This window comes from Podarcis cretensis, assembly GCF_951804945.1.
Source record: "Podarcis cretensis genome assembly, chromosome: 8".
NCBI lineage: Eukaryota > Metazoa > Chordata > Lepidosauria > Squamata > Lacertidae > Podarcis > Podarcis cretensis.
In genome coordinates, this window is record NC_137177.1 from 10,875,341 (window position 1) to 10,903,082 (window position 27,742).

At 51.3% G+C, this 27,742-nt stretch overlaps 1 protein-coding gene across 4 annotated transcripts; it reads left to right on the forward strand.

Moving 5' to 3' along the window:
- Positions 1-27,742, forward strand: LIPE (lipase E, hormone sensitive type). Of its 4 annotated transcripts, XM_079985349.1 has the most exons (11): positions 8,078-8,278; positions 9,567-9,649; positions 9,805-10,337; positions 12,638-12,728; positions 13,886-14,031; positions 14,766-14,951; positions 16,509-16,803; positions 18,576-18,803; positions 20,292-20,462; positions 24,791-25,176; positions 26,392-27,742. In XM_079985349.1, the coding sequence occupies exons 2-11, from the start codon at positions 9,592-9,594 to the stop codon at positions 26,920-26,922; spliced, it is 2,625 nt and encodes an 874-aa protein (XP_079841475.1). In that variant the 5' UTR covers positions 8,078-8,278; positions 9,567-9,591; the 3' UTR covers positions 26,923-27,742. The 4 variants fall into 4 exon arrangements, with proteins under 4 accessions (XP_079841474.1, XP_079841473.1, XP_079841475.1 ...); XM_079985348.1 differs by lacking the exons at positions 8,078-8,278; positions 9,567-9,649 and adding an exon at positions 1-114; XM_079985347.1 differs by lacking the exons at positions 8,078-8,278; positions 9,567-9,649 and adding an exon at positions 295-614.

The window sequence follows — 27,742 nt, forward strand, 5'->3', positions numbered from 1 at the left end:
CTCATTGGCGAGCGCCCGTCATGTGGCGCTACCGAACGTTCGCTCCGAGGCGGAAGCCGGTCTGGAAGGGGGCTCACAGGGGGCCGGCGGGGGCAGGAGACGGAACTCCGTTGGGTAAGTAAAGGGCCAATCAAGGGGGAGGCGGGCTTGCCTTTTGAGGCGTTGGCACGTCCCGCCGCGGTCTGCTCCCCCCCCCTCAAAGTTGTAATGGTGCGGTCTGAGTCCGCTCTTCCTCGTTCTGTGGGAGGGCACTTCCATTAGGGAAGTGGGGGGGGACATTAGGCGGTAGACAGTTATTGTTGGGGGGGGGGAGGTTTTCAAATAACGTTGTCCCTTAAAGGCCAGCTCACTTTATGGTGGCGTTTGTGACAGTTCCATGGGCCGTGTTGTGTGATTGTTGAAGGCTGAGAAAGGGTGGCTGCAGCCCAAAGTCACTTAATGAGGGCGTGGGAGGATTTGAACCCGGGTCTCCCAGTCAGTCTGGCGCCCTTAACCTCTGCAGGTCAGGAGCATGGGGTGCTATCCCCCATGGAGGCAAATCTACACACACATATATAGGAGTTGCAAGGGGTGGATTGTCAGAGGAAAATCTCACGCAAGAATCGCAGGTGGAGGTACGTAGTTTGGAGCAGGAATGCATGCAGAAATTAACGCTTTGACCTGTTACGACAAAGCCCTTTGCAGTAAAAAAACAATAATAGCATAAATAAGGAGCAGCGGTAGGAGATCAAACAGTCAGCTTGGTAATGTTGGGGTGTGTATGTGAAGGAATCCAAGGGTAATCGACTAATACTCTCTCACACATGCCTAGGATAGTAGATCATGTGGAAACCCCAGCTGGTGGATCCTTTTTCCCAGGGATGGTCCTCAGGGGTGCCTCAAGTCTTCTGAAGGATCTGTGGTGATTCACCGGTGCAGAGCTTGAGGCGCAACTGAAAATAGCAAAGGGGTGGTCCCAAACTATTTTTTAATAAATGCCCAGCAGGTTCTTGTGGCACCATAAAGATTAACACGTTCAATTTGGTTTAAGCTTTTGTGGACTGCAGTCCCAACTTCGTCGGCATGAATAAAATGTTGTTCTGAGTTATGGGTATATGCAGGATTACTTATCATGCATCTGATGAAGTCAGTTGTAGACCGTGGAATCTTAGGCCATAATAAAAGACTTGTAAACTGCTTAGAAGGTTTTTTTTATAATCGGTAAATAAATTTTGTTAAGTAAATTTTAAAATGTTAGCTTTTAAGGTGATATAAGAATTGGGTGTGTGTGTGTGTTTTGCTGGGGCAGGCTAACGTAGCTACACCCTCTGGAAGTTGTTGCACTCAAGTCCTTTATGGGGCTTATGTTGCTGAAAGTATGATCCATGGTATCTTGACAGGATTTGTATTTATTATGTTATATCTTAAGGTCCTGAAGGCAATGTACATGGTTCTCTTAGCATTTTATGATCACAACATCCTTGTGAGAGGGATTAGGCTGGAAGATAGTGGCTGACCAAAGTCATCCAGTGACCTTAGTGGCTGAGTCGGGATTTGAACTCAGGTCTCCCCAATTCTAGATGTCGCTGAGGGACAATATCACATTGTCCCTCAGCGACATCTGCTAGAAATTAACTGTGTGATTGGCTGTGGTGGTTCTTGAGAAGATGTGGGTGGGTTCTGGAGCTCAATGGTTGTTGGGTCCTTTTGAATACAGTGTAAGAGAGTGTCAGATTTACTTTGATTAAAATGTTTACTAAATTATGGCTTTTCTATTTAGCATATTAAGCAGAATGTGTGTACTAGATCTTCTGCTTCTAGGAGTTTATATATGTCATTGATCAATAGTGAAATCTTTGGAACCCTGCTGCCAAGATGTGGGAAGGGAATTTCTTAGCATCCCTTCCAAGTGTGTTTTTGTGTGTTTGTGTGTGTGTGTGTGTTCTGCTCTGTGCCGCATAATTGGGTGGCACCTGGGCTTCTGGGTAAGAAAGTTGTTTCTGTGTATGCTGTGTTTGCCTGTGGAAATTCTCAGTGAGATTCTCAGATACCAGCTGCATATATCTGAAAATTCTATGAGATGGAGGTGAATTAAAAATTTGATATTGGGGCTTTAGGAAGAATTATGTAAGCTTTCAGGTTCCGATATAGATTTAAGCTGCTGGCCATCTGTGTCTGGATGATAAGCACTAGTTTCAGAGTCTGGATGATAAGCACTAGTTTCAGAGTCCTACCCAAAGTAATTTCTGAACTCTTAGTCTGCCATCCTAGACACTGTTACCTAGGAATAAGTCCCGTATAACCAATAGGACTTACTTCTGGGTAGACATGCGTAGAATTGCACTGCAAATGTCACACATCTCTGCTCTTAAATGCAAAACGTTTTTGCCCTGTTCCCTTGCTGGGATGAATTTTGGATGACAGCTTCTTGTAGAAGTTGTCAAGATTGGTTCCTTCTGTCAGCAAAGGCCCAAGAATGACTAAACTGTGCCACATTCTCTTCTGTTACTGTACCTTGAGATTCCATCTTGTTCCCTCTCTTGGCTGTGTCTTCCAATTACTTTTTAATGAACCACCTTGCCACATCCCTGAGAGCCCTGATAAAATGGCAATTCTAACAAGGTTTCTTTTATTTTTAAAGTTGTACACCGAGTGACTGGGTATATGTTCAGATCGCTTCAAAGTTCACGATATTACATTCCTCTCAGCCAGGAGTTCTGGTGATTTCTTACTGCCCTGGACACCCCCTGCCCCACAAACATTGTTGGCATCTGTCTGTCTCGAGAGACAATGGAGTGCGCCTCTGGGGGTGAAGTCAGGCCGTGTTGTTTCTGTTGCGTTTAAACAGACCCAAAGTGACCTTTCTGGGGCGCAAGCTTGGGCAGTGTGTATGGAGGTCCTGCGCTGCCCAGATGACAATCGCTCCCTCTTTAAAGAAAGATATATCTGCAAAATTGGTTTCTCGAACCAATGCCTGTCCTTAATGGCAAGGATTCGTTTCAAGGTTTAGTAATGTTTTTGCATATTTCCCTGGCACCCTACCCTCCAGCCCCTGAGCAACCTACAGCAGTTTCACAGAACTCGTTTTGTCACTTTTTGTCTAGTCAGTGAATTAGCTTCTAACATGTCATGCTGAGTTGGTACCGCTGTTATTACAGTTCTTCTTCCTCGGTAATGGCAGCGCGATTGGTTTGCCGAACTTGTTGAGGCCTGCGAAGGCGTTGCCTGAGGCGCCACATTCCCAATCTACGAGCGTTGCAGAAGCGGGCACCCTTTTGCTCCTGGCAGAATCTCCGACCAGCCTTTTCTCTGCCCTCACGGTGACGCCAAGGGGCAGGGAGGAGGCCGGCAGCTCAGCTGGCGGCCACAAAGGGAGATTTGTGTTGAGCGCGCCTGGCACAGCTTGCGCCTGTGCCCCAGAGGTCACCTGATGATCTTAACTGATGCGGGCATTAGCCCTGGCAGAGCCGCGTGAGATGCTGTTTCTCGCTGGTTTGTGTTTTTGCTAGAAACTGCGGCAGTGGAGCACCTGGGGTGAGGAGGTGGCGAGGGGAGGGGAAGACCAGGAACGGGTGCGGGTCTTTCGTCCACCAATCCGAGAGCCACGTGGACATGGTGTGACACGAAGGAGGCTCGGCTTTCACCGCAGGTCGTCATTCCTTAAGCTAGCCCCCCTTCTCTCCCCCCTGCACAGCAGAGGTTAAAGGGCAAAGGTTTCACACCCTGCCGAGAGGAGGAAAGAAAAGGAAGATAGTTGATTTCCTCCCTCCCATCCCTGTCCAGTTCCAGCTGCGAGGCTGTTCCCTGCCCTCTCTCCCAGTCCCCTGTTTTCCATGTTTTTTGGCATTTGACATGTGCCCCCTTTGCTGCCTGTGCCCCTTGCTCTCATCCTGCCCTCATGTGTTTCCTAGTTTACCCAGAAACATTTCTTCCCCAACAGATGCCAAAGCGGTGACTCAGCTGGGCAAGTCTCAAACTCCACATCCTGGGAGGGAATGGTGAAAGCCTGGGCATCTCCCGGCACCACAGATCTTTCAGCTCTTGCTCAAAACAAAGTTTTGCCTTCTGCATCTCTATCCCATCTTTGGAACTCCATGCCACAGTAGAACATGGATGGGGAGTCTATGGCCCTCCAGATGTTGTGGGACTGCAATTCCCACCATTCCGACTTGGGACCGACGGGAGCTGAACTACGACCACATCTGGAGGGCCACTCGATTCTTCTGCACCTGGTGCAATAAAACAGAAGGGGCGGTTTCCGTTCTCTCCTAGGAAGAAAACTCAAGTTAATGATAAAAAGGATTTAACCCTTTGTTGTTTAAAAGGATGCTGCGTGTCTCTTAGGGTGAGGCCCACTATAAACCTGAAAGTTGGGGGTGCGGGAGACTTGTAACACCTTTGCTGCTCCTGGATCTCCTGCATCAGGCACCAGGGGCTGGGAAGACAGCAGTGACAGGGCAGTGAGGAGGCCCTGGCTTGTGGGTTGCTAAATTCCTAGGGACCCAAATACTTAAATGAGCCCCTTCCCCAGTATCAACTATCTCAGACCATATGATTGGCAGGTAGGACCTTGTTGGTAGTGGCACCATTGGCGGCTCACCTGTGACGGGGCCTTTTTTGTGGTGGTTCCTCGTTCATGGAATAGCCTTCCTAGTGAGGTACGTCTGTCTCCATCATGATTAACTTTCAGGATGCATTTGAGAACATTCCTCTTTGGCATTTGGTGGATGAAGGAGTGCTGTTCCTGGCAATCCTGAGATCACTGGAGAAAATAATGCTTTAAACTGATTTTAGAATGTTTTAGCTGTCTTAAAATGCTTTTTTTAAAAGAAAGATGTGTATTTGTTTGCCACCCTGGGCTTCTTCAGGAGGAAGGGTGGAATATAAATTCAGTAATTAGAAATAAGAATGACGACATCAACAACATCTGGTAGCTTTGAAAGTGAGATCCAGGCTGGGAGAACCAGCTGCAGACTGGTCGTTGGAACATGGGAGGACGAAGGGGGAACTGATATATATAATATGCCTCTTAGCTCATTTTTGTAACTGTGGAGTTATTGTCCATTTTGTTACAAGCTGCCTCAAGATTTTGGCTGCTAAGAGAGGTATAAATACTTCAAATAAATAAGTCAACTTCAGCGGTTGATGTGCCCCTGCTGCACTGCATAGAAAGATACTTATTTCTTTCCAAGATCCAGGATGATGAAAACTGGTTCTGCCACTTTGCAGCAGAAGCTGACTGTGCACAGTGCTGTTTGGCTAGTGCCCGTGACGTTACAATTCCACACCTGGGAGGTTTCACCACCTTTTATGTTTAAAAAGGCGATCTTGGAAGCGATGACAGATGCCGATGTGAATAACTCGGCAGCCTAGCCCCAAGAAAAGAATAAATAAATTAAAAAGGCGTTGTGGAATGGGCAAGGTGAGATAATTCAGTTGGCATTCAGATTGCTGATAGGCCTGTCCCTCTGACAGAGTGTCAAAAGAGTGCGGCCGGATAGGCTCAGTTTGTGTGTGAGAGAGAAAAGTGCGTAAAAACCTTTGCAGAGGTGCATTTGCCTGCACTATGGACACCTTACGAGCACATGTGTTTTTGAAGCATGGTGTGTGCTTATGATGAATCTGGGATTGTTTTTTGTGGAATCAGAGTGGAGGAGGGAGCAAGGCGTGAGGAGGGAATTGGGAAAGTGTGTTTGTGGGGAAGGCATAACAAAGGTCAGCAACGGAGCAGAATTGCAAATTCCTGTTAATCGGAAGGGAAAGATTCAGAGGGCAGAAACGACAGGTATTTTGTAGTGAGGAGCAATATTTCATTTGGTATTCGAATAAATAAAGATATTCCAGCCCCTGCATGAAAAGTTGGCATGGGCCGCTTTAAGAATGGGGCTGAAGTCTGACCATTTCAAATAGTGCCCCACGTTGTCTGATTTAAATAGAAGTCTCAGGACCATTTGCTGGTGAGTCTATGATCCCTATTAGTTTTTTTCTGATCTGGCTCAACGAGTGCAATGCCCCTTTCTTGCCCTTAGCGCTCTGCACAAGGGCTGTTGCTCTACAGCAGCCCAAGCTCAGATGAGCTTCAAGGAGCCCCATGGGACCTGTCTGCGCATGGGGAGCATGTGGTCCTCCTGGAAAGAGTTGGTCTAATTGGCACCGCTCTTGAAAACATGGTCACGGGAGCCCCATAAACAGCCATGGCTCCCTGCCCTGTGTGAGGAAGAGCAGGGCCCTGTTCTGTTCTTCTGGTGCAAATAGTTTCATTCTTCTGTTACGGAATCAACCAACTCAGTTCCTACAGTATTAAATGCAAAAGAATATAATAGGTCTGTTGTTGCTGAGGACCGGGGTTTTGGAATCTTTGTTGCCACACTATTTCACAGGGTTGGAAGGGACCCTGGGGGTCATCTAGTCCACCCCCCTGCATGCAGGAATCTCAACTCCATGACAGATGGCCGTCCAACCTCTGCTTAAAAACCCCCAAGGAAGGAGAGTCCCAACTGTTGAAGAGCTCTTACTCTCAGAAAGTTCTTCCTGATGTTTAGCTGGAATCTCCTTTCTTGCAACTTGAATCCATTGGTTCGGGTCCTGCCCTCCAGTGCAGAAATATATCATGTGGTGTAGAGTATAATAATAAGAACTGCTAGACTCTCCGCGTCCTTTGGGGGGGGGGAAGCACTAGGTTTCTGGTCCTCATTGATTGCAGAGGAAGAAACAGGCAGCGGCTGTGTAGTACACAGTGTTGCTTACTCTGGCTCCGGCGTTTGAAGCTGTCGTGTGCATGGCATTAGCACCAATCCATATCTGTCCTGTAGTTTCTTGGGAAATGACGCTGTTTGTTGTGTTTCGCCTCGAACCAGCTTCCACACAGTTCAGAAATATATGCCATGTTCCTTTTCCAGTTAAGCTGAGGTGTGTACATTTGAGGCAGCCGCTGCACATGCTCAGATGACAGCTTCAGGAATAGGAGCTGGAGGCATGGGCGTAGCTAGGAATTGTGTTAGGGGGAGCAGGACTTTTGTTAAAAAGGAGCAGAAGAGAGCTATCTGTGATGCAGTTGGTCAGTTAAATATTTTTATTTATTTACTTGATTTAGGGGGGCAGCTGGGACGCGGGTGGCACTGTGGTCTAAACCACTGAGCCTCTTGGGCTTGCCGATCAGAAGGTTGGCAGTTCGAATCCACGCATCAAGGTGAGCTCTCATTGCTTGGTCCCTGCTCCTGTCAACCTAGCAGTTTGAAAGCACACCAAAAAGTGCAAGTAGATAAATAGGTACCGCTCCGGCGGGAAGGTAAACGGTGTTCCCGTGCGCTGCTCTGGTTTCAGTGTTCCGTTGCGCCAGAAGCGGCTTAGTCATGCTGGCCACATGACCTGGAAAAACTGTCTGCGGACAAATGCCGGCTCCCTCAGCCTGTAAAGTGAGATGAGCGGCGCAGCCCCAGAGTTGTCAGCTACTGGACTTAACTGTCAGGGGTCCCTTTTACCCTTTTAGGGGGGCAGCTTCCCCCCCCCCCCACAATTGGAGGGGTTCTTGCAAACACAGGAAAGCCCAACAGGCAATGCACTTTGGGTAAAAATATCTCCCCCTGCTCTCCGGTGTGTACAACAACATACAAGTGTGACTTGAAAAGTGGTAATTACATAGGTACTTCCAGCTGGAGGGACAAGCATCCGAGGACTGAGACCACCATTCCCCACAACCCCTAAATTTCTGCCTCGTGCTCCTCATTTTCCTCTTGTCTCCCCACTCCCACCTGTTGCTCTCTCCCCAGTTTTCCTAGCCCAGCTTCCCTCGTGAAGCATCTTCCCCATTGGGGTCATTTGCACTCTCAGAAAACAGTACCTAATAATAATAATAATAATAATAATAATAATAATAATAATAATAATAATCCAAAGCCAGCACCTTCCACCCTCCCCGCAGCTTTGCTGCGGGCACCAAATATATCCGGTGAAGAAAACAATTCATGCACACCAACCACTCTGTGCCTAGTTTATTCCAGCCATGGGTTTGCGGGAACTGGCAGCGGAACTGGAATGTTGGAATTTTGATGCAGCGCCTGAGCATTCCAGAACGCTGCGGAGGGGGAAACAGAGAGATGGGCTGAGACTGCAGCTTGGCCCTCCTTCCCCTTCCCAGTCAATCCCAAACTCTCCCTCCCTCGTCCCCTCCTCCGAGGCGGGGCCAGCCTGTTGACTTCCCCAGCCCTCTTTTAAGCCGGCTGGCTGGGCAGGCAGCCAGTGGCCGAAAGGCAACTCCAGGTGGCATCAGGAAGCCCTAGTCCTTGGTGGGCAGCGGTGGGTGAGTACCCTCGACGCAAGCCCCTCTCTCTTCCTGTGCTCGAGCGTCTCCAAGAACCGTCCCCTGGTAGCCTGAGACCAGGCTCTTGCCTCCTCAGCGATCGAAGACCTCTGCTGCTGCCGCTAGCCTCCCTGGCAGGGCTGTTGTCAGGATTTTTGAGGATGCAAAGAGCTTTGGACGTCTTTGAAGTGCTGGAGGCTGCTCCTAACTATTTGGAAGGCCTGTTGATAGGATGATGGTTATTTATTAAATGTGGGTGGGCTGTTCCTGTGAGAGAGAGAGAGAGAGAGAGAGAGAGAGAGAGAGAGAGAGAAAGTTTGGATTTGATATCCCGCTTTATCACTACCCGAAGGAGTCTCAAAGCGGCTAACGTTCTCCTTTCCCTTCCTCCCCCACAACACTCTGTGAGGTGAGTGGGGCTGAGAGACTTCAGAGAAGTGTGACTGGCCCAAGGTCACCCAGCAGCTACATGTGGAGGAGCGGAGACGTGAACCCCGTTCCCCAGATTGCGAGTCTATCCGCTCTTAACCACTACACCACACTGGCTCTCCAAGTGGGGAGTGCTCCTGTGGGGAGTGCTTTGGGCACCTCTCAGCGAGGGTCGGGGGTTTGCCAGTCACAAAATTAGAGTTTTGGAAGGGAACCACCCCCCCCCCCCCGGGTCACCTGGTCCAACTCCCTGCAATACACAGCCATCTCTGGGCAGGCTCAAACCACCATTAGTCAGAGGCATGTCCCATCGCTCCACCTGAAAGGGAGCAGGTTTTTGCCTGTACCTCACCAGGGTCAACAGCTTAAGTTGTGCGCTCACCTTAACCCCTACCTGCTCTTAGAAGTGAGCTGCAACCAGTGGCGGGAGGAGGGATAAAAGAGGGAACTCGGGGACCCCACTGAGATGTGGGCAACATCTGCCTGCTCCATCCATTAGGAGTAGGCTTGATTCTCTTTTTGGGTTTTTTTTAAAGTTTTATTTCTGAATTTCAAAAGTTTACAAATTGATACATGCTTCCAAGTAGACATCCATTTCCCATACAGCTTCACCCCACCGTAGTTCCCCCATAATTTCTAAATTTGCTGCATATTATAAATATTCCGCACTGCTGCTCTTCATTCAAATCCTGCCTGCATTTTTTACATGTTTACACGGAGTGGGCTTGATTCTCACCTGCACAGCTTCATTATTCCTGGGTGCCAGAACCGTTGAGAGAGAGTGAGGTGGAGCCCTCTGGAAACGGGCTCTTCCGTACATTGATATTGTCTTAGTAAGCGATGCCCGCTCTGCTCACAGGGCTTCCGGCCTGCGCGGAGGAGACATGGAAGCCGAGGAATCAGGGAATGTGGAGTACGTAGCTGAGGCAGTGACGGGGGAGTGTAAGTAAGGGGCAGGACGTCCGGCGAAGGTGCGCTCTTCTCTTGCCAAGAGGCTCCTTGCGCTCAGTCGCATCAGCATAACTTCTCCACCCGCCTCCCTTCATACCCGCCTCTTTCCAGGGGGATCCCCTCACAGCTCTCTTTTCCTCTTCCAGGCCCCCCTGTCGCCGACACCATGGATCCTCGGCCCCTGTTCCAGACCCTGCATGCGCTGGCGGAAGACAACGTCAACTTCTTCCAGGAGAGCACCAGCGAGACGGGCCGGCGCTTTGTGGCGGCCTTCACCACCATTCGGGAGCACGCCCGGTGCCTGGAGCCGGTGCTGAGCCACTTTGCCACCATCTACCACATCTTCGACCTGGATGAGCACACGCCAGCCAACGGGTACCGGAGCCTGGCGCAGACGGTGCGCTGCTGCCTGGCCCACATCGTCCACAAGAGCCGCTACGTGGCTACCAACCGGCGCAGCATCTTCTTCCGCACCAGCCACAACTGCGCCGAACTGGAGGCCTACTGCACCGCCTTGACGCAGCTGCGAGCCCTCGTCTACCTGGCCCAGCGCCTTCTCACCCAGAACCGGCCCGGCCACCTCTTCAACCACGAGGACCGAGGGCTCTCTGAGCAGTTCCTGCAGGAGTACATCACCATGCACAAGGGCTGCTTCTACGGGCGCTGCATGGGCTTCCAGGTGAGGCGGAGGGGAGACGCTCAGCCTGCATGGAGGTCCTGGGCTTTGGGGAGGTGGCCCCTGACCCGCTGCAAGCATCAGTGAACCCCCACATTCCTACCTGTCATCATTTCTGTGGTCTCCTGCTCTAAAAGGAGCTCGGTCTTTTCCCCCTTGATGTCCTCGGACCTTCTGCATGTAAGGCAGCGGAGCTGCAGCCCTCCTCCTCCTTCCCCTCAGCCCAAACCCTGTGAAGTTGCCAACTGCCCTCTCCAACCCCATCTACAGCTTAGCTGAATTTGCCACAGCTGCGTTTGCTTGCATTCATCCGTTGTTGGCCTGGCCTGACTTCTCCCTCTGTTGTTCCTCCATAACTGGCTGCATTCAGCTGTATTCTCCTGGGGGCAGGGATCTGTCATCGCCCCCCCCCCCAGTTTTTGCTCTGTGTTTTTTGTTATTGATTTTTACGTAGCGGCCATCTCATACCGCAGTAGTAATAATTGCCAGGAGAGCCCGCTTCATCCCAGGATGCCCTTTCCTCACAAGACCTCTGTACTCCTCCCAAGAAGTTCACCTGGTTTTCTGCAAAGCTCACGCTGGTCCCCATCAGCTCCCTTAATCTGATTTGCCCAACACAGAGCCCTCCGTGTTTGTCCCAAAGGAGCCTCTGTGGCAAGAGCTGCCTGCCACACAGCGGAGTCAGGGCCTCCCCGTCACGGAAAGCCGGCTCTGGCCTTCCCCTTTCCTTCTCTCTTCTTTTCCACGCAGGCGGCAGCCTTGGCTGTGTGGCCCTGAGCCCATGGGTCATGCAAGTCCCTCTGGCTCTCTCCCTCCTCCACCCCGACATACTTGCCAGTCATTGCTCTGTCTCACAGGAGACGAAGTTTCACGGCTGAGTTTGGATCTCCATTGCGGAGCTTCCCTGACTCTCTGACTTCACCCAGAGGGTCCATGCAGCCAGGAACCCTGGCAGGACTTTGCAAGGGAGATCCAGCCTGTCGTCGTCTTCTTCTTCTTCTTCTTCTTCTTCTTCTTCTTCTTCTTCTTCTTCTTCTTCCTCCTCCTCCTCCTCCTCCTCCTCCTTTTCTCGCATGTTTGGCTCAGGCTATGAGAACCAGGCCCGGCCAGGCCTCTGCCTGCGAGCAACCAGTTCCCCAAACGCAGCATCCTGTTTCCCGCCTCTCACGGTTTGGTCCTCTGGCTGTAGATTTCTCAACTTGCCTTTCTCAGCCTTGGAACCAGCAGCCGGGTTTGGGAAGCATGGTGTGGTCGTGGGTGTGCTGGACCGGTAATGGACTGGATTAGGGTCAACAAACCAAAGCTCAGTCCAGACAAGGCTGCTAGTGGGTGATTCGCTAGACAGGATGAATGGGAGCTTGCCTGCTCCTGATGGAGTTACCCTCCCTCTCCACTGATGTTGCTTGAGGCTCAGGTGGCCTTTGGCGGTGCAGAGTGCCTACCATCAGCTTTGGCTGGTGGCCCAGCTCTGCCCCAGTCTGGACGGGAATAACCTAACTTCTGCCGTTTATGCTCTGTAACCTCTAGGATAGTTCGATGCCTCATATGTGGGGCTGCCTCTGAAAACGGTTCAGACGCTTCAGCTGGTGCAGAATTCAGCAGGCAGGCTGCTTACTGGGGCAAGACAGTTTATGCATATTGCACCAATCCTGGCCCGACTGCATTGGCTGCCAATTAGTTTCTGGGCCCAATTCAAAGTGCTGGTTGTAACCTATAAAGCCTTGAAGAGCTCAGGACCACTGTGCCTCAAGGACCGCCTCTCTCCATATGAACCTACCAGGATCCTGTGATCATCCGAGGCCCTTCTTTGAGGTCCAGAGGGTGGCAACTTGAGAACAGGGTCTTTTCTGTAGTGGCTCCCCGTTTGTGGAATGCTCTCCCCAAGGAGGCTTTCCTGCCACCATCATCATACAGCTTTAGGCACCCGTCAAAAACATTCCTCTACAACCATATAATAAGCCTTTTGCTTATTAAACTATCTGTAGCCTTTTAGAAGTGGGTGGGGTGTTTTTAGGATATCCCCCCCCCCGCTCCAATTTGGGTTGCCCTGGGCAAGAAAAAGTTTTAAATTGTGTTTGTTTGGTTTTGTTAATTTAATGTTTGGGGGTTGGTGTTGTGTGGTGTTTTCATTTTTGCATTGTATTGTTTTGTTTTGTTTAATTTTTTGTCTTTCTTTTACAGTCTTTAAAATGTTAATAAATATTTTTTTAAAAAAAAGAAAAAGAAAAAGCAAGAAACAAATGTGATTATTTTATTCATTAAGAGTTTCTGCCCAGCCTTAATGTTGACCTTTTCCTTCCCAGTTCGCTCCCTCGATCCGGCCTTTCCTGCAGACCATTGCCATCAGCCTCGTCTCCTTTGGGGAAAATTACAAGCGCCATGTGTCCGGCATTGGTGAGTGGCAGTGGGGGGGAATGGCAGGCATATCTTGGCACATCAACAACATGGGAACTGTGTTCCTCTCCCCATCATGTCCCCCTGAACACCAAAACGCTTGTTTCCCCTTCCCTGTAATGCATAGGTGACTCCTTTTCCCAGGCCAGTGGGTCAAAATGCTGTTCCTCACACGTTATTTGTATTATTTTGACCGTGTGGTGTCATGTTGGACTAGGACCTGGGAGAGACCGGGGTTCCAGTCCCGCGTAGGCCATGGATGAAGTTCACTGGGTGACCTTGGTCCAGTCACTGTCTCTCAGCCTAACCTGCCTCACAAGGTTGTTGTTGGGATTAAATGAGGGTGGGGTGGGAAAAGATCCATGTATACTGCCTTGAGCACCTTGAAGACAAGAGTGGGCTATAAACAAATAAATATCGGATTTTTCCGTGTATAAGACTAGGTTTTTTCCCCTTTAAAATAATGTAAAAAATTAGGAGGTGTCTTATACACGAATACATCTCCCCCCATTTTCTTAAATCTGAGTCCCCTAAAATAGGGGGCATCTTATACATGGGGGTGTCTTATAAGACAGAAAAATAGGGCAGTTACAGTGGAACCTCGGGTTACGTTACCCTTGGGGTAACTTCGAGTTGCGAAAGCAGCAAACCCAGAAGTGTTTTGCCGTGCGCACATGCACAGAAGCGGTATCTCCAGTTGCGAAAACTTCAGGATATGGCCGGACCTCTGGAATGGATCCTGTTCGCAACCAGAGGTACCACTGTATTTTGAAGTATAGGCCAAACGTCTCCCAAGGGCAGAAAAGGTTGTCTCAAGTCAGGAAGGATTCCAATCACTGTAGAAGCGGTAGAACAAGCGCATTTTTTGCAGCGCATAAGTGCCACAGGCACATCCCCACTATGCGTAGGAAGTCCAGTGTCTCTGGAAAACGTGTCAACATTTGACCTCACTCTCTGCTACCAGCAATGAGCTTCGTGATACCGCATATTTTTATTTTTCTCTCTCCTGCACTAGACGCACAGGGGGATATAATAATGTGGGCAGCCCCTTTCTTGAAATTCGAAGCAGAGGTTTTCCCCATAGCCGTCACCCAACCACTTTGATCTCTCTCCCTCTTCTTCCTCTTTCTCTCTCTCGTGCCCCCCCCCCCATTCAGGCGTGGCCGCCAGCTCTCTCTTCACCAGCGGGAAGTTTGCCATTGACCCCGAGCTCCGTGGGGCGGAGTTTGAGCGCATCACTCAGAACCTGGACGTGCACTTTTGGAAGAGCTTCTGGAACCTCACCGAGATGGAGCTGCTGGCTGTGAGTCCTGCCTCAGATGACAGGAGGTTGGACCTACTGGGGGGGGGGGAGAGAAGGGACCTTGGATGGGAGAGAGACTCTGCCTGGGTCGGAGGGGGAGGCTTAGAGGAGGCATGATCAGATGGCAGGGAGCATGAGGCGAAGCAGAGGTTGTGGGATGTGAAAGATGGATGGAGGGACAGGTTTAGGGGGGGCACCTATAGCAACAAAATGGGCTGTCCAAATTTTGGAGAGGCGTCTCCACCCCCATCACTCAGCCCGGACACTGAGGCCCAGCTCTGAGGGCCTTCTGGAGGTTCCCTCCCTGCGAGAAGTGAAGTTACAGGGAACTAGGCAGAGGGCCTTCTCGGTGGTGGCGCCCGCCCTGTGGAACGCCCTCCCATCAGATGTCAAGGAAATAAACAACTACCTGGCTTTTACAAGACATCTAAAGGCATCCCTGTTTATGGAAGTTTTTAATGTTTGATGTTCTATCGTGTTTTTAATATTCTTTTGGAAGCCACCCAGAGTGGCTGGGGAAACCCATCCAGATGGGCGGGGTATGAATAAATTATTTGTTTGTTTGTTTGTTTGTTTGTTTGTTTATTATTATTAGTGATGCAGCACTGTTGCTGCCATGCATGCTGCGTACCTGGTCCCTTGCGGGCCACCTCGGCCCTGGATATTCCCGTGGGGAACTGCTCTTTGGATAATTCACTCCTAGGGCACTCACACAGCTTCTGCCCTCTCCGCAGTCCCTCGCCAGCATGGCCTCCTCCCAGGTCCGGTTATCCCGGGCGCTGCTGGTGCCACCACACTCCTTCGACCTGCCTCTGGTTGCTGACCCCCAGCTGACAGTCACCATCACCCCTCCAGTTGCCCACACCGGACCAGGAGCCGTGCAGATGAGACTCATCTCCCACGAATTGCGGGAGGGACAGGTAAGCAGCTGGGAGCAGCCGCGGCTTGGCTTGAGCTAGGGTGGATGCGCAGGGTCAGACCTCGTAGCTTCGAGGCATATGGAATCCTGGGCTTTATTTAGCCAGTGGTTATTTAGCCACGCCCTTCACCAGCCCTGCCCCGCCCCCTCAAGGGCTTTTGCCTTGCTGGAATTTGTCCTTCAGCTGCACTGCTGCCTCTCGCCTGCCTGGGTGGAAAGTGGTGGGGGTGGTAGTGGTTGGGGTCTGTCATTTTGCATGGATGGAATGTATTGTCGCATCCATGGCACAAACAATCACACACGCCGCTTTTGCATCCGATCGCAGCCACCTGTGCCCTGAGAAGATTGCCTGCAAGGGAACTTGTTCCGCAGGCTGAAAAAGCTTCTCCAGGCGTACGGTCTCATCACGAGGCCAAACCGTTCCCGGGCAGGACCCTGGCTGAGCGGGAGTGCTCTGTAATTGGATGCCGTCCCACATGCCAGTTTCCCTGACTGCAGGAAACCTGGAGTCAAGGACAAGGGAGATGGTCTGTCCTTCTCTCTGACGTACAGCTTTTTAACCACTCTGCTGCCATTCAGAACATAGGAGACTGCTGGATCAGGCCAGCAGCCCATCCTGCCCAGCACCCTGTTCTCATACTGGCAGACCAGATGCCTCTGGGAAGCAGACCCAAAAACAAGAGCGCTCTCCTTTCCAGTGGTTTCCAGCAAATGTTGTTTTGGTCATTGTCTTTGTTGCTGGTGGTGCGTTTAATTGTATGGCTTTCATTGTTAGCTGCTTGAGGCTTGTTTTAAGCAGAAAAAGCAGCATATACAGTGGTACCTTGGTTCTCAAATTTAATCCATTCCAGGAGTCCGTTTGAAAGGGTTCGAAAACCAAGGCGCGGCTTCCAATTGGCTGCAGGAGCTTCCTGCGCTCAAGCAGAAGCCATGCTGGACGTTTGGCTTCTGAAAAACGTTTGCAAACCGGAACATTCAATTCCGGGTTTGCGGCATTCGGAAGCCGATTTGTTCAGGAGCCAAGCCGTTCAACTACCAAGGTACCACTGTACACATTTAAAATAAGCGCCTCATTTTCAGTGCTCCGGTTCCAAGGTTACCCTGAAACTCAAACTTCTGTCCTTCCTCCTCCCCCTTTCCCCCCTCACATGCCTGTTACCTTCCTCCGGGGTTTGATCCTGGCTTGCAGGACAAGAGCAAACCAGGGTTTGCCACAGACGACTAGGAAAACTGCAGTTTGCCTCAAATCAGGAACCTGCCATACACGAGGGAGAGGGCAAATTCCATGTTCTGCAATGGTTGAGGGTTACCCAAATGCAAAATTCATTTTTTATTTAAACGGAGCATCATTCAACCATCCGATTCCCTGCTTGCAGTCTGGGGCAACAGATTCCAGGAATGTGTCACAGCAATCTTGTTTGTCAAGAGAGCCCTTTGAGATTTTGACGGCCCCGGGGACTGGCACCGCCGGGCGGCGGCAGGTGGATGCCAGCTGGGCGCCTCTTGCCTCTCGGGGCCTGGCACTGCACCCTCGACCGCTTGCATTTCCCTTTTCTAGGACAGTGAAGAGCTCTGCAACCTCATGCGCCCCGAAGGCCCCCTGGCCCTGGAGCTGCGCTGGAGGACCAAACCGCTGCCTCGCTCGCCTTACCTGGTAGTGCATTTCCACGGCGGCGGCTTCGTGGCCCAGACCTCCAAGTCGCACGAGCCCTACCTGAAATCCTGGGCTCAGGAACTGGGCGCCCCCATCCTCTCCATCGACTACTCGCTGGCGCCGGAGGCCCCCTTTCCTCGGGCCTTGGAAGAGTGTTTCTATGCCTACTGCTGGGCCATCAAGAACTGCCACCTGTTGGGTGAGAAAAGGAGGGCTGGGGGGAAGGAAGGAGGTGGGGGCCAGAACTGGGCTTTGGCCACAGTGGCCTGAGAGGAACCAGCTGCTAAGATCCTCCTCGGAAGATCACAGGAGGCTGTGCTGTGCTGGCTCTGACCGTTTGTCTGCCTAGATCAGTGGACCACAGCTCCCATCTTTAGGATTGCCATACATCTGGGAAAACCAGGACATGTCCTCTTTTGCGGGGCTAACATGCCCATTTGGGCAGATTTTTAAATTTTAAAGGAAGGGTCCAGGTTTTTCAGGCTCAGGCGGCTTGGACTGTTCTCTTTTTGCTCTTCAAAATATGGCAACCCTAGCATCTTAGAATCATAGAATGGTAGAGTTGGAAGGGACCACGTCGATCCTCTAGTCCCTGCAATGCAGGAATCTTGTCCTCCTACTTGGGACTCTCACCCATGACCCTGAGATTAATTGTCTCACTTTCTGCCAACTGAGCTTTCCTAGGAATGACCCTGACCATTGGCCATACTGGCTGGGAACAGAGAGTCAAGGAGCCTTTGGGGCAGGGACCCAGGTTCCCCCCCATCCTTGCCCTGTGCCCAAATCTCAAAGCTCGGTTTCCCAGTTGTCCTTCCAGAGATGGTAGGAGGGACATTTCGCATGCAGAGCTGGAGACCTCCAGATCTGAACGGCATCTCCCACTAGCACCCCAGCAAGCATGGCTCCAGCAAGCAACATCTGGGGGGGGGGGTCATATTCAGTGTAAGGTCTACTCAGTGTAAATGCCTTGTTTGCATAGAGCTAAAAATAATAATACAGTGGTGCCTCGCAAGATGAAATTAATTCGTTCCACGAGTTGCTTCGTCTTGCGATTTTTTCGTCTTGCGGAGCGTGGATTCCCCGGGTATTAATGGCTTTAAGAAAAAGGAAGCAAACCCGCAAGACGTTTTCGTCTTGCAAAGCAAGCCCATAGGGAAATTCGTCTTGCGAAGCAACTCAAGAAACGAAAAACCCTTTTGTCTTGCGCTTTTTTCGTCTAGCGAGGCATTCGTCTTGCGGGGCACCACTGTAATGAAAGCCTTCTACCAGCTTTTGCCCTGCTTCCGGTGCACAACAGGTTTCCAGCGCCAGCCACCCAGCCAGGCTTCTCTTGGGGCTCACAGCCAGGGCTTCCCATGTTGCTTTGTTCATTGACTTATTATTTCATGAAATTTATGCACCACCGGGCTGTAAAAGTAGAAATTAAATCTCAAAGCTGTTTACAGAAAGAAGGAAGCAATCAAATTACTGTTGTGAGCAGTCGAAAGCTGCTAATTAAAGCATTTTTGAAAAATAATAATAATTAAAAATCATGGTCAATGAGAAACAGATTAAAACACATATCAACAGTCTGCATCAGTGGTTCCCAATTAGCTAAGTACTGTGAACCTCCTATTTTTTCAAAAGCCAAGCCAGGGACCCCACCCCACCCCCCACTTTTGAAAAATGTTGATATCTCTATGGTAGTTTTTTGTTATGTCCCACAGAATCCCTGGGGTCCACAGACCACCAGTTGGGAACCACTGATCTACATGGGCCTAAAGAAAAAGGTTTTTAGAAGGTGCTGAAAAGAATACAGCGAAGATGCCTGCCTAGTGTCAATAGACAGGGAATTCCGAAGTGCGGGCACTGCCACTGCCTGCGGTGTCTGGCATTCAGAGAGGCTTCTGCTGCTGGGTTTTGAAAAAGAGTCCTCTGCCCTGCTTGCCCTGAGTGGTTCTGACCTCTTTTCTCTCCCCCGCCGCTCGGCAGGTTCCACAGCCCAGACGGTGTGCCTGGCGGGAGACAGCGCTGGCGGAAACCTGTGCATCACGGTCTCCATGCGGGCGGCCGCCTTCGGGATCAAGATGCCAGACGGGATCATGGCAGCGTACCCGGCCACCCTCATGCAGGTCTCGGCCTCGCCCTCCCGCCTCCTCACCTTGCTCGACCCGCTCCTGCCTCTGAGCGTGCTGTGCAAGTGCCTCAGTGCCTATGCCGGTGAGGGCAGGGGATACTCGGGGTGCAAGAGGGGTATCACTCCTGGTGGGCAAAGGGAAGCAGCGGTTGAAGGTCCATGGGTTGGTTAAGCTTGGCTGTGTGGTTGGTTGGCATCTGTCTGTCTCGGGAGACCATGGAGGAGCGCGCCTTTGGGGGTGAAGTCAAACCATTGGAGAGTTACAGCGCCTGCTGTGGCTGTTGAAACTGATAAGGGAGAGACATGTTTTGTTGCAGCTGGGGCAGAGGAAGGCGTCCGGTTGTGTGGCTGCATGCTTATTCTCACCACACTCCTCCCAGCGGTCATTTCTGCTCTGGCCACTACTGTGGATGCACGACTTGACTGCTTGTCTCCAGGCACGTCTGCAAGGGATTCCCACGTGGTGGAGTTGACACTGCCAGACTTCCTGTCTTATTTGCAGACATCTTTGAAATACAGATTTGAAGGCATCTGGCTTCAGACGCACTGTGGCGTTTCTGCTGCTGCTTTTAAAACGCAAAACTGTTTTCTCTTTATTTCACCGCAGCCCCGTAAGGCAGCTGTCAATCCTTGTATAAGATAGATAGGTAATTTATTACGCTCGGAGACCAGCTTATAAAACACACTTGGGGGTACAGTCACAGAAGGAAAACAAACAATTAAAACAATGTACAACAATAAATTAGGGATGCGAGTGGCGCTGTGGGTTAAACCACAGAGTCTAGGACTTGCCGATCAGAAGGTCAGCGGTTTGAATCCCCGCGACGGGGTGAGCTCCCATTGCTCGGTCCCTGCTCCTGCCAACCTAGCAGTTTGAAAGCACATCAAAGTGCAAGTAGATAAATAGGTACCGCTCCAGCGGCAAGGTAAACGGTGTTTCCATGCACTGCTCTGGTTCACCAGAAGCGGCTTAGTCATGCTGGCCACATGACCTGGAAGCTGTACGCTGGCTCCCTCGGCCAATAATGCGAGATGAGCGCCGCAACCCCAGAGTCAGTCACGACTGGACCTAATGGTCAGGCGTCCCCTTTACCTTTACCTTACAACAATAAATTTAAAATTAATAAACGCGATAAGCATATAGACACTTGAAACTTTAAGATAAACTACCGCAGGGAGCTGACCCAGATTCACCCATGGAACCGAGTTTGGGGATTTTCTTAACGAACTAGTTTGAGTCGGGAGATGGTCTGCGCCTACAGATCTGTACACAGAATCTGGCGACCATCCGGGTCGTCTTCTGATCTTTGCCTAACAGGAAAAGGTTGATTTTTTGCTTTTCCGGGAGGTCAGCGAGCCTCACCAGTAGGCAGCACATATACTAAAACTCGTATAAAGCTTGTACCCCGAATAAAACCAGAACATGAAAGAGGTGGTGAGGAGTACCGTGAGAGGTGTAGGGAGCCGGAAGGTTATAAGGGCATGGCAAAAATCAGGGTGTGTTTGTACGGTTTTAGGGAACACGTCTCGGCCTGACTGTCTGGGTTTCTTTCCACCCTTTCCATTCCAAGGGATGGAGCCAGAACAGTGTGAGTCTCCCACCCTGGAGAAACTGAGCCCCGTGAACATGGTGCGCCGAGACACCACCATGCTCTTCCGAGACTTGCGCCTGGGAGCCTCCTCCTTGTTTGGTTCCTTGCTGGAGAACACGGGCAAGATCAATGGGGCTGATGCCCCGATAGGTAAGAATCAGCCCTCCCCCATTGCTCCTCTGCCTTGCCATCTTTTTTTGCTCCTCATTCCCCGCTGTCCTCTGACCCATCTTGTCTCTGCAGGGAGCTGCCCCTTCTCCTGGGGCCTGCGGGGCTCCTGCCGGTGCCCCCTGGCCCAGCTGCTGGCGATGCTGTCCCTGGCACGGCTCTTCCGACCGCAGGGCCCGACTCTTACTAACCCGGCAGCTGGTAGGAGCCGCCTTCTGCCCCAAACGGCATGCAGCGCTGCTTGAGGCGAGGAGAAGGGGGCAGGGCTGCATCAACACCCTTGCTGGTCAGCCCCAGGGGAGGCTTCTGCGGCTGGCACAGGGTGGCATGTGCGTTGGCATCGTCTGAACAGGGTACAGAGCTGGCTGGCTTGGGGTGTAGTTGCTGCTGGTGGTTCGGCATGGCATTTGTGGGAAAGAGCTAGATAAGGCTTTAGAGACAGGGAACCTCAGATTTCCCACTGCTCTATTTTCATTCTGCTAGGAATGCGGGTGGCGCTTAGGGATGCGGGTGGTGCTGTGGGTTAAACCACAGAGCCTAGGACTTGCCGATCAGAAGGTCAGCGGTTCGAATCCCCGCGACAGGGTGAGCTCCCGTTGCTGCTCCTGCCAACCTAGCAGTTCAAAAGCACGTCAAAGTGCAAGTAGATAAATAGGTACCACTCCAGTGGGAAGGTAAACGGCGTTTCCGTGCGCTGCTCTGGTTCGCCAGAAGCAGCTTAGTCATGCTGGCCACATGACCTGGAAGCTGTACGCTGGCTCCCTCAGCCAATAAAGCGAGATGAGCACTGCAACCCCAGTCGGTCACGACTGGACCTAATGGTCAGGGGTCCCTTTACCTTTATTCTCATTCTGCAGTATTGATTCTGGCATGTTTGCATGCAGAAATCTCAGCTTTTCTCTCTGCATTTCGCTCTTTTCCCCCCAAATTTTTTAACTGATTTTTCCATGTATTTAAACAAATAAACAAACATAAATCTTAAATGTAATAATTCCATTTTTCTTTACATTGTTGGGTGACTTCCCCGACTCCCCAGGCTGAGTTTCAATGTATATCATTGTAACAGTTTTCCAAAACAATTTTCACATATAATTTACTTAATCAATTAACAGCTTTCTTTCTTTTCATTTTTACTTTAAACATATTATTCTATAACATCACTTGTTTAAATACTAGGCCAATCTGGTACTTGCAAGTATTTCTATTTAAGTTATTTTAGCATATTTAGCTAAATAGTCTTTAAATTTTTTCCATTCCTTCTGGTACTCCTCCTCCTTCTGGTCATGGACTCTTTCGCTCTTTTAACGGTTCCATGAATCGCTAGGTTGAGAGGGGAAGGAAAAAGTGTTTGTTCACTCAGGCTGGATCTACACTGATCTGCAAACACTTTAAAAAAAGTAATATAGCTCTCAATGCAAATTTCCATTGAGGAGGGATTGCTGCTCTACAGTGCCCTCTGTTGTCACGTTTTTATAACACAATTTTAAACGTTTTAACTGAGCAGCGTAGATTAGGCCCCAGATTTCCAGTTTTGATGACCTAAGCCAAATTGGACCATTGTTTCTCTCTCTCCTCTCCGTCCCCCCAGCTGCCACCTCACCTGCTACACTGTTGAAGGCTAGAATCTTGTTTCCTTTCTTTCTGCCGTTCTTTTGGTCGTCCCTTCAGGCAAGAACCGAGATTCTCAGAATTCTGCAGGGGTTTCTGTGTCCTTTGTTTTTAGGCCACATTCTTTATGGCAGCCGCTACTTGGGAAGTCTCACCTGAGCAAACTGACAGAGTTGTGGCCTGATACACTGGGTCAGCATCGCATGCAGCACAATCCCTGTGCAAAAACAGCCTGGCATTGATTGGCAGCTGCTCACGCCAATGGGCCTCAAGGAGGCTGCCTTCCTTCCCGTCATTGGCTGAATCTTTTCCATGGTGCACGCTGCTGGGGAAGGGAGCAGGAAGGGGAGAAGGGGAAATTATGTTTGCATCCTCACAGGGAAGTGGTAGAGCCTGTGCTTCTTTGTGCAGAAGGTCCCAGGGATCACCGGGTAAAAAGATCTTTACTAACAGACCTGGGAAAGACACTTGTCTGAGGCTCTACAGAGTGACAGCTGGGGAACTGAGCTGGGTTGGTGGGTCGTCTGTTTGGGCCAAATTCAGCTTTTCATGTTCCGTGCAAAGGTGTTTCTGGTTCCATTTTCACAGGCAGTGTATCTCTGATGATCACTGGGAATCACAGGCAAGGAGAGAGGGCTGTTGATCTCAGGTTTTGTTTGTAGGCGTCCCATGGGATTCTGACCAGTCCCTGTAAGAACAGGGTGCTGGACCAGATTGGCTCTTCTGTTCTTCTACCCACAGAGCAAGCTGTGCCCTTGTTTTGCACAGGGACACCCACTTTTGTGCTTTATTCTGGATTTTTGGAGGTGTTAGATCAGGCATGTTCAAAGTCTGTTGCGGCAGTTTATTTTCTGGGGGGAAATCCTAAAAATACCCTCAACAACTTCAATCCTAAAAAAAAAAGGTTAACAACTTTGGTTGGCCTTTTGGTCAGCCTTCACGGCCCTTCACTTCATCAAATCTGGCCCTCTTTGAAAAAAGTTTGGACACTCCTTGGTAGATGACGGTGATTTAAATTTGTATATCAGCCTTTCATGCAAAGATCTCAGGGCAGTTCACAGCATGAAATACAGACTAAAACCACAAAGCAGATAATAAATGCTATAATTTATTATTATAATAATGGTTTTGTAACTTGCTGGAAGCTGGCCAGAGTGGCTGGGGAAACCCAGTCAGATGGGCAGCATATTATTATTATTATTATTATTATTATTATTATTATTATTACTACAAAATAAATCAAATTCTCCTCCCACAAACACATTTAAAAGGACATGGATTGGCTAATTAAACAAAGACTAGGGAGAAGAGGAATGTTTTTGCCTGGCGCCTAAAGATATGCAATGAAGGCGCCAGGCAAGCCTCCCTGGGAAGAGCATTTCACAAACGGGGAGCCACCGCAGAAAAGGCCCTTTCTCATGTTGCCACCCTCTGGACCTCTCATGGACACAAAGAAGGGCCTCAGATGATGATCGCAGAGTCTGGGTCCGTTTATATGGGGGGAGGTATTGTGGTTTATTTGTTGTTGTTTAGTCATGTCTGACTCTTCGTGACCCCATGGACCAGAGCACGCCAGGCACTTCTGTCTTCCACTGCCTCCCGCAGTTTGGTCAAACTCATGCTGGTAGCTTCCAGAACACTTTCCAACCATCTCGCCCTCTGTCGTCCCCTTCTCCTTGTGCCCTCCATCTTTCCCAACATCAGGGTCTTTTCCAGGGAGTCTTCTCTTCTCATGAGGTGGCCAAAGTATTGGAGCCTCAGCTTCACGATCTATCCTTCCAGTGAGCACTCAGGGCTGATTTCCTTCTGAATGGATAGTGTGGTTTGTTTACAAAATTGCAAAGAACCATGTGATAGCAAGGAGGAGGCAGTGGGGGGAGCATTTGGGGATGGGGTCCTACCCAGGGAAGGTATGGGGAGATGTGTGGTGTGAACAGGTAGGGCTGTGTGCTCCCTGCAACAAGAGGACATTCTTCCCCCTTGTAAACTGGAGCATTTTATCGCAGTCCCCAGGGGTGCTTCTTAGATCAGGTGTCACTTTCTCTCCTCGGTATCAGGTTTTGCAGCAAGAAACAGGAAACGAAAGCAGCTGTGGGCTGTGACCACGGAGGGGAAGGGAGCAGGTTTATCCTCATTCACCCTATAACCATTATTATTATTATTAATTGAATTTCTATACAGTGGTACCTCGGGTTAAGTACTTAATTTGTTCCGGAGGTCCGTTCTTAACCTGAAACTGTTCATAACCTGAGGTACCATTTTAACTAATGGGGCCTCCCGCTGTCGCCACGCAATTTCTGTTCTCATCCTGAAGCAAAGTTCTTAACCCAAAGTACTATTTCTGGGTTAGCAGAGTCTGTAACCTGAAGCGTCTGTAAACTGAAGCATCTGTAACCCGAGTTACCTCTGTACCGCCTTATACCTGGAGGTCTCAGGGAGGTTAACAGAACAAAATCAAAATATAAAACCACAAAATATATAATCAAAATAAAAACAACAACCCAATAACCACATCTCCCCACACCCAGAAGCTGCTAATGTGTGTGTGCAGAGAGGGAGGGAAGAGTTATTGAGTGAACATTGGCTCTAGGGAAACAGTGAACGCTGGGATTTGTGCTGAGAGGGGCAACGACGGGTCTCACTGTGGTCGAAACTGCACTGTGAGGCACTCATTAACCAGTCACTCCCCACCTGGCACACAGAGCCTGTGAGGAAGAGCATCTCCGAGGTGGGCCTCAAATCCAAGTCGCTTGCCAGCAGCAAAGAATCCCGCAAGAGCCAGACCTATCAGAATCTTTCCAGTGCCTCAGATGCCTCTCCAGCCCAAAGCCCTGCCCAAAGCCCCGGCCCGGCCCCAGACCCGGACCCTCCAGCGGCCAGCTTCTTCATGAGTGACGGCGAGCACGAGGCGGTGCCCCCCAGCTACGACGGCACCCTGACCTTCCCCGACGGCTTCCAGCCTCTGCGCTCCGACCAGCCGGCTACCTGCATGCCCCTGGAGCTGTCGCCCATCGTCAAGAACCCGTTCATGTCACCGTTGCTGGCGCCAGACGCAATGCTGAAGGGGCTGCCGCCCATCCACATCGTGGTGAGTGAGGCTGCGGGGCAACGGCGCCCATCTTGGCCCCCTGGACAGTGGCTGGGCTGGTTTGGGGCTCGCGGGATTCGGGAGGTCAACAAGTTTGAGAGGCGGGTGCTAGGGTCAAGTCAGCAATAACTCACAAGGTGTCAGTGAAGTTCAGACTTCATTCAAAGAAACAAAGCAGCTCAGGCCTAGTGAGCCCAGAAATCTCCCTAGTAGGTCTTGTCCCAATGAGGCAGTTGCAAAGGCTTTGCACCGCTCTCTAAGTCTCCTCCTCCCCCAGGTCCTTCCCTCGCAATCTGGAGGGATTGGGGAGCTGGTCGCAGCAGGAGTTGGGGACTCCCTGGATTCTTCAGTGGCCGGTCTCATCTCTGCCTACTGGCCCCCTTCCTCTCCTGCCTCTGATTCTGGACTGCTCTCTGCCACAGACTCTCCCTGCTCACTAAACCTTGTTACCTCTCCAGCTTCGGACACCTCCTTCTCCCAGTCTTCTCCTTCTTCCCCCTCTGACCACTCATTGTCGTCCCACCACCAATCCCCAGGCTCTGAATCTTCTTCCCCTGGGGGTTCCCTTGGGGGCGTTCCCCAAATGATGCCTTCTGCATCCGGCCAGTCCATGACAACAGGATACAAAAGCTAGCAGGCCGACCTCCCTCGGGCTTCACAGAACTGCGCAGTTGGTTGGCAGGGTGTGGGGGAACAGGTTTCAGCAGCACGTGTTAAGGACGTCCTTGCCAGGGACTCCCATCGGCCCCAGTCCCGGCTAGGGGCTGATGGGAGTTGGGGTCCAAAACACCTAAAAGTCACCAAGTTGGCAAAGGCTGTCTTAAGGGAAGAGGCTGAGGTGGTAGGGAGTTCTCTGGGGCGGCGTGGGATGGGGAGAGAAGCAAGGCAGAGGCTATGTTGGGCATTTCAGCATCTCTTCTCCAGAAAACAGCCCACCGGATGCCTCAGGGGGAGAGTCGCCCCTTGGCATGATGGGAATATCCTTCCATTCATCAGACGGCCAGGCAAACCCTCTGTAGGAGTCTCCTATCTCTCTTCATGTCCTTTTGACTTTCCTTTGCCCCACCCTCCTGTGGACCCCCACATCTCCCACCGCCCCCCACCCCACCCACACAGCAATTGGGCAGGGTTGTCGCAAGTTCTCCACCCCCTGGTTTACAGGTGGCAGCCCAGAGCCATGCATTCACTCTGCCTCCCTTCCCTGCCTCTCCCTAGGCTTGCGCCCTCGACCCCATGCTGGACGACTCGGTGATGTTTGCCCGGCGACTCCGAGCGCTGGGGCAGCCGGTGACTCTGCGGGTAGTGCAGGACCTTCCCCACGGCTTCCTGAGCCTCTCCCAGCTGTGCCGCGAAACGCGCCAGGCCTCTGCCCTATGCACGGAGCTCATCCGGGACATCCTGGTCCCCCAGGATCCGGCCACGCAGCAGCCCGCGGCCACTGCCTCCCACCGGAAGCACCGGAAGCTGGAGAGGACCTCCCACAGCACCGGGGCTGCCGCCAGCCGAGCCGCCAACCACACTCTCGCCCAGGAGAACAACGCGGCGACAGCCGTCGAACAGGAGGGGCCAAACGGCGCGGCGGTGGGGAGCGGTGCAACGCCCGACGCCCAGGCCAGAGCAGCCCAGGAGCACCAGGAGGGCAGCAGGTCCCCCGAAGGCCAGCAAAGTGGGGCCACAGACAGGTCCACACCCGCCTCGGGTCCCGGCCCCTCCGACGGCACGGTGGGCAGGGGGGTGGGGGCCTGAACCCTCCTGCATCACTGGAACCGCTTTGTTTGAGAAGGTGTGGCGTGGCTTCATTTTGCAGTGGAAATCCCTCTTGGTGCTTTTTTTCTCACTCCTGCCATTGGTGGGTTGCGGGAGGCAAATGTCCCGTTGCTTCCAAAACCCGGGGGCCGGTTGCCCCGTACTCTCCGTTTTTATACATGTTGGAGTGTTTTTAAAAGGGCAGAACCCCGCTGCCAATGGATCCTGGCAGTCCTGGAGTTTGTGCGCCTCCTTCTTGCCCACGGCCCCTTCCACAATCCTGCTCCTTTCTTCGCACACCAGCAGCCCCCCCCCCACATTCCTATGCACATAACACCCCACTGCCGCCCAAGCACCCCCAAGGAAGATATGTGCTGGGGGTTCAACTTGGCACAGATGAGCACAAGCACTGACCTCCCTTCTCCTTCTCGGGAGGAAACAGGGGAGCAGGGCAGCTTCCCGGTTCTCGCAGGGCTGCCCAGCCCCCTCCTCTCCCTTGCACAATAAGCATAAAATCAGCCACTGCCCAGTCCCAACCCTTGATGGGGCGTCCCGGCTGCCACTTCTCAGTATTCACTTTTGTTCTTGGGGGACGCATTCCACCACACTGTGACCTTCCTGTCCTCCAAACTCAACAAGCTCCCCCCACTTGCCTTTCACTGTTGTTGCTGCTGCTACGAACCAAACCAGGGTGGGGGGGGGGAGAGAAGGTGCTTCTACCCTCCTGAAAAAGGGCTGTGGTGTTCCCTCCCCACCTGCAAGGGATGCGGCGGGGGGAGGGGGAACTATTTTTGTAAATAAAAGCTGGTTCGATTTTGAA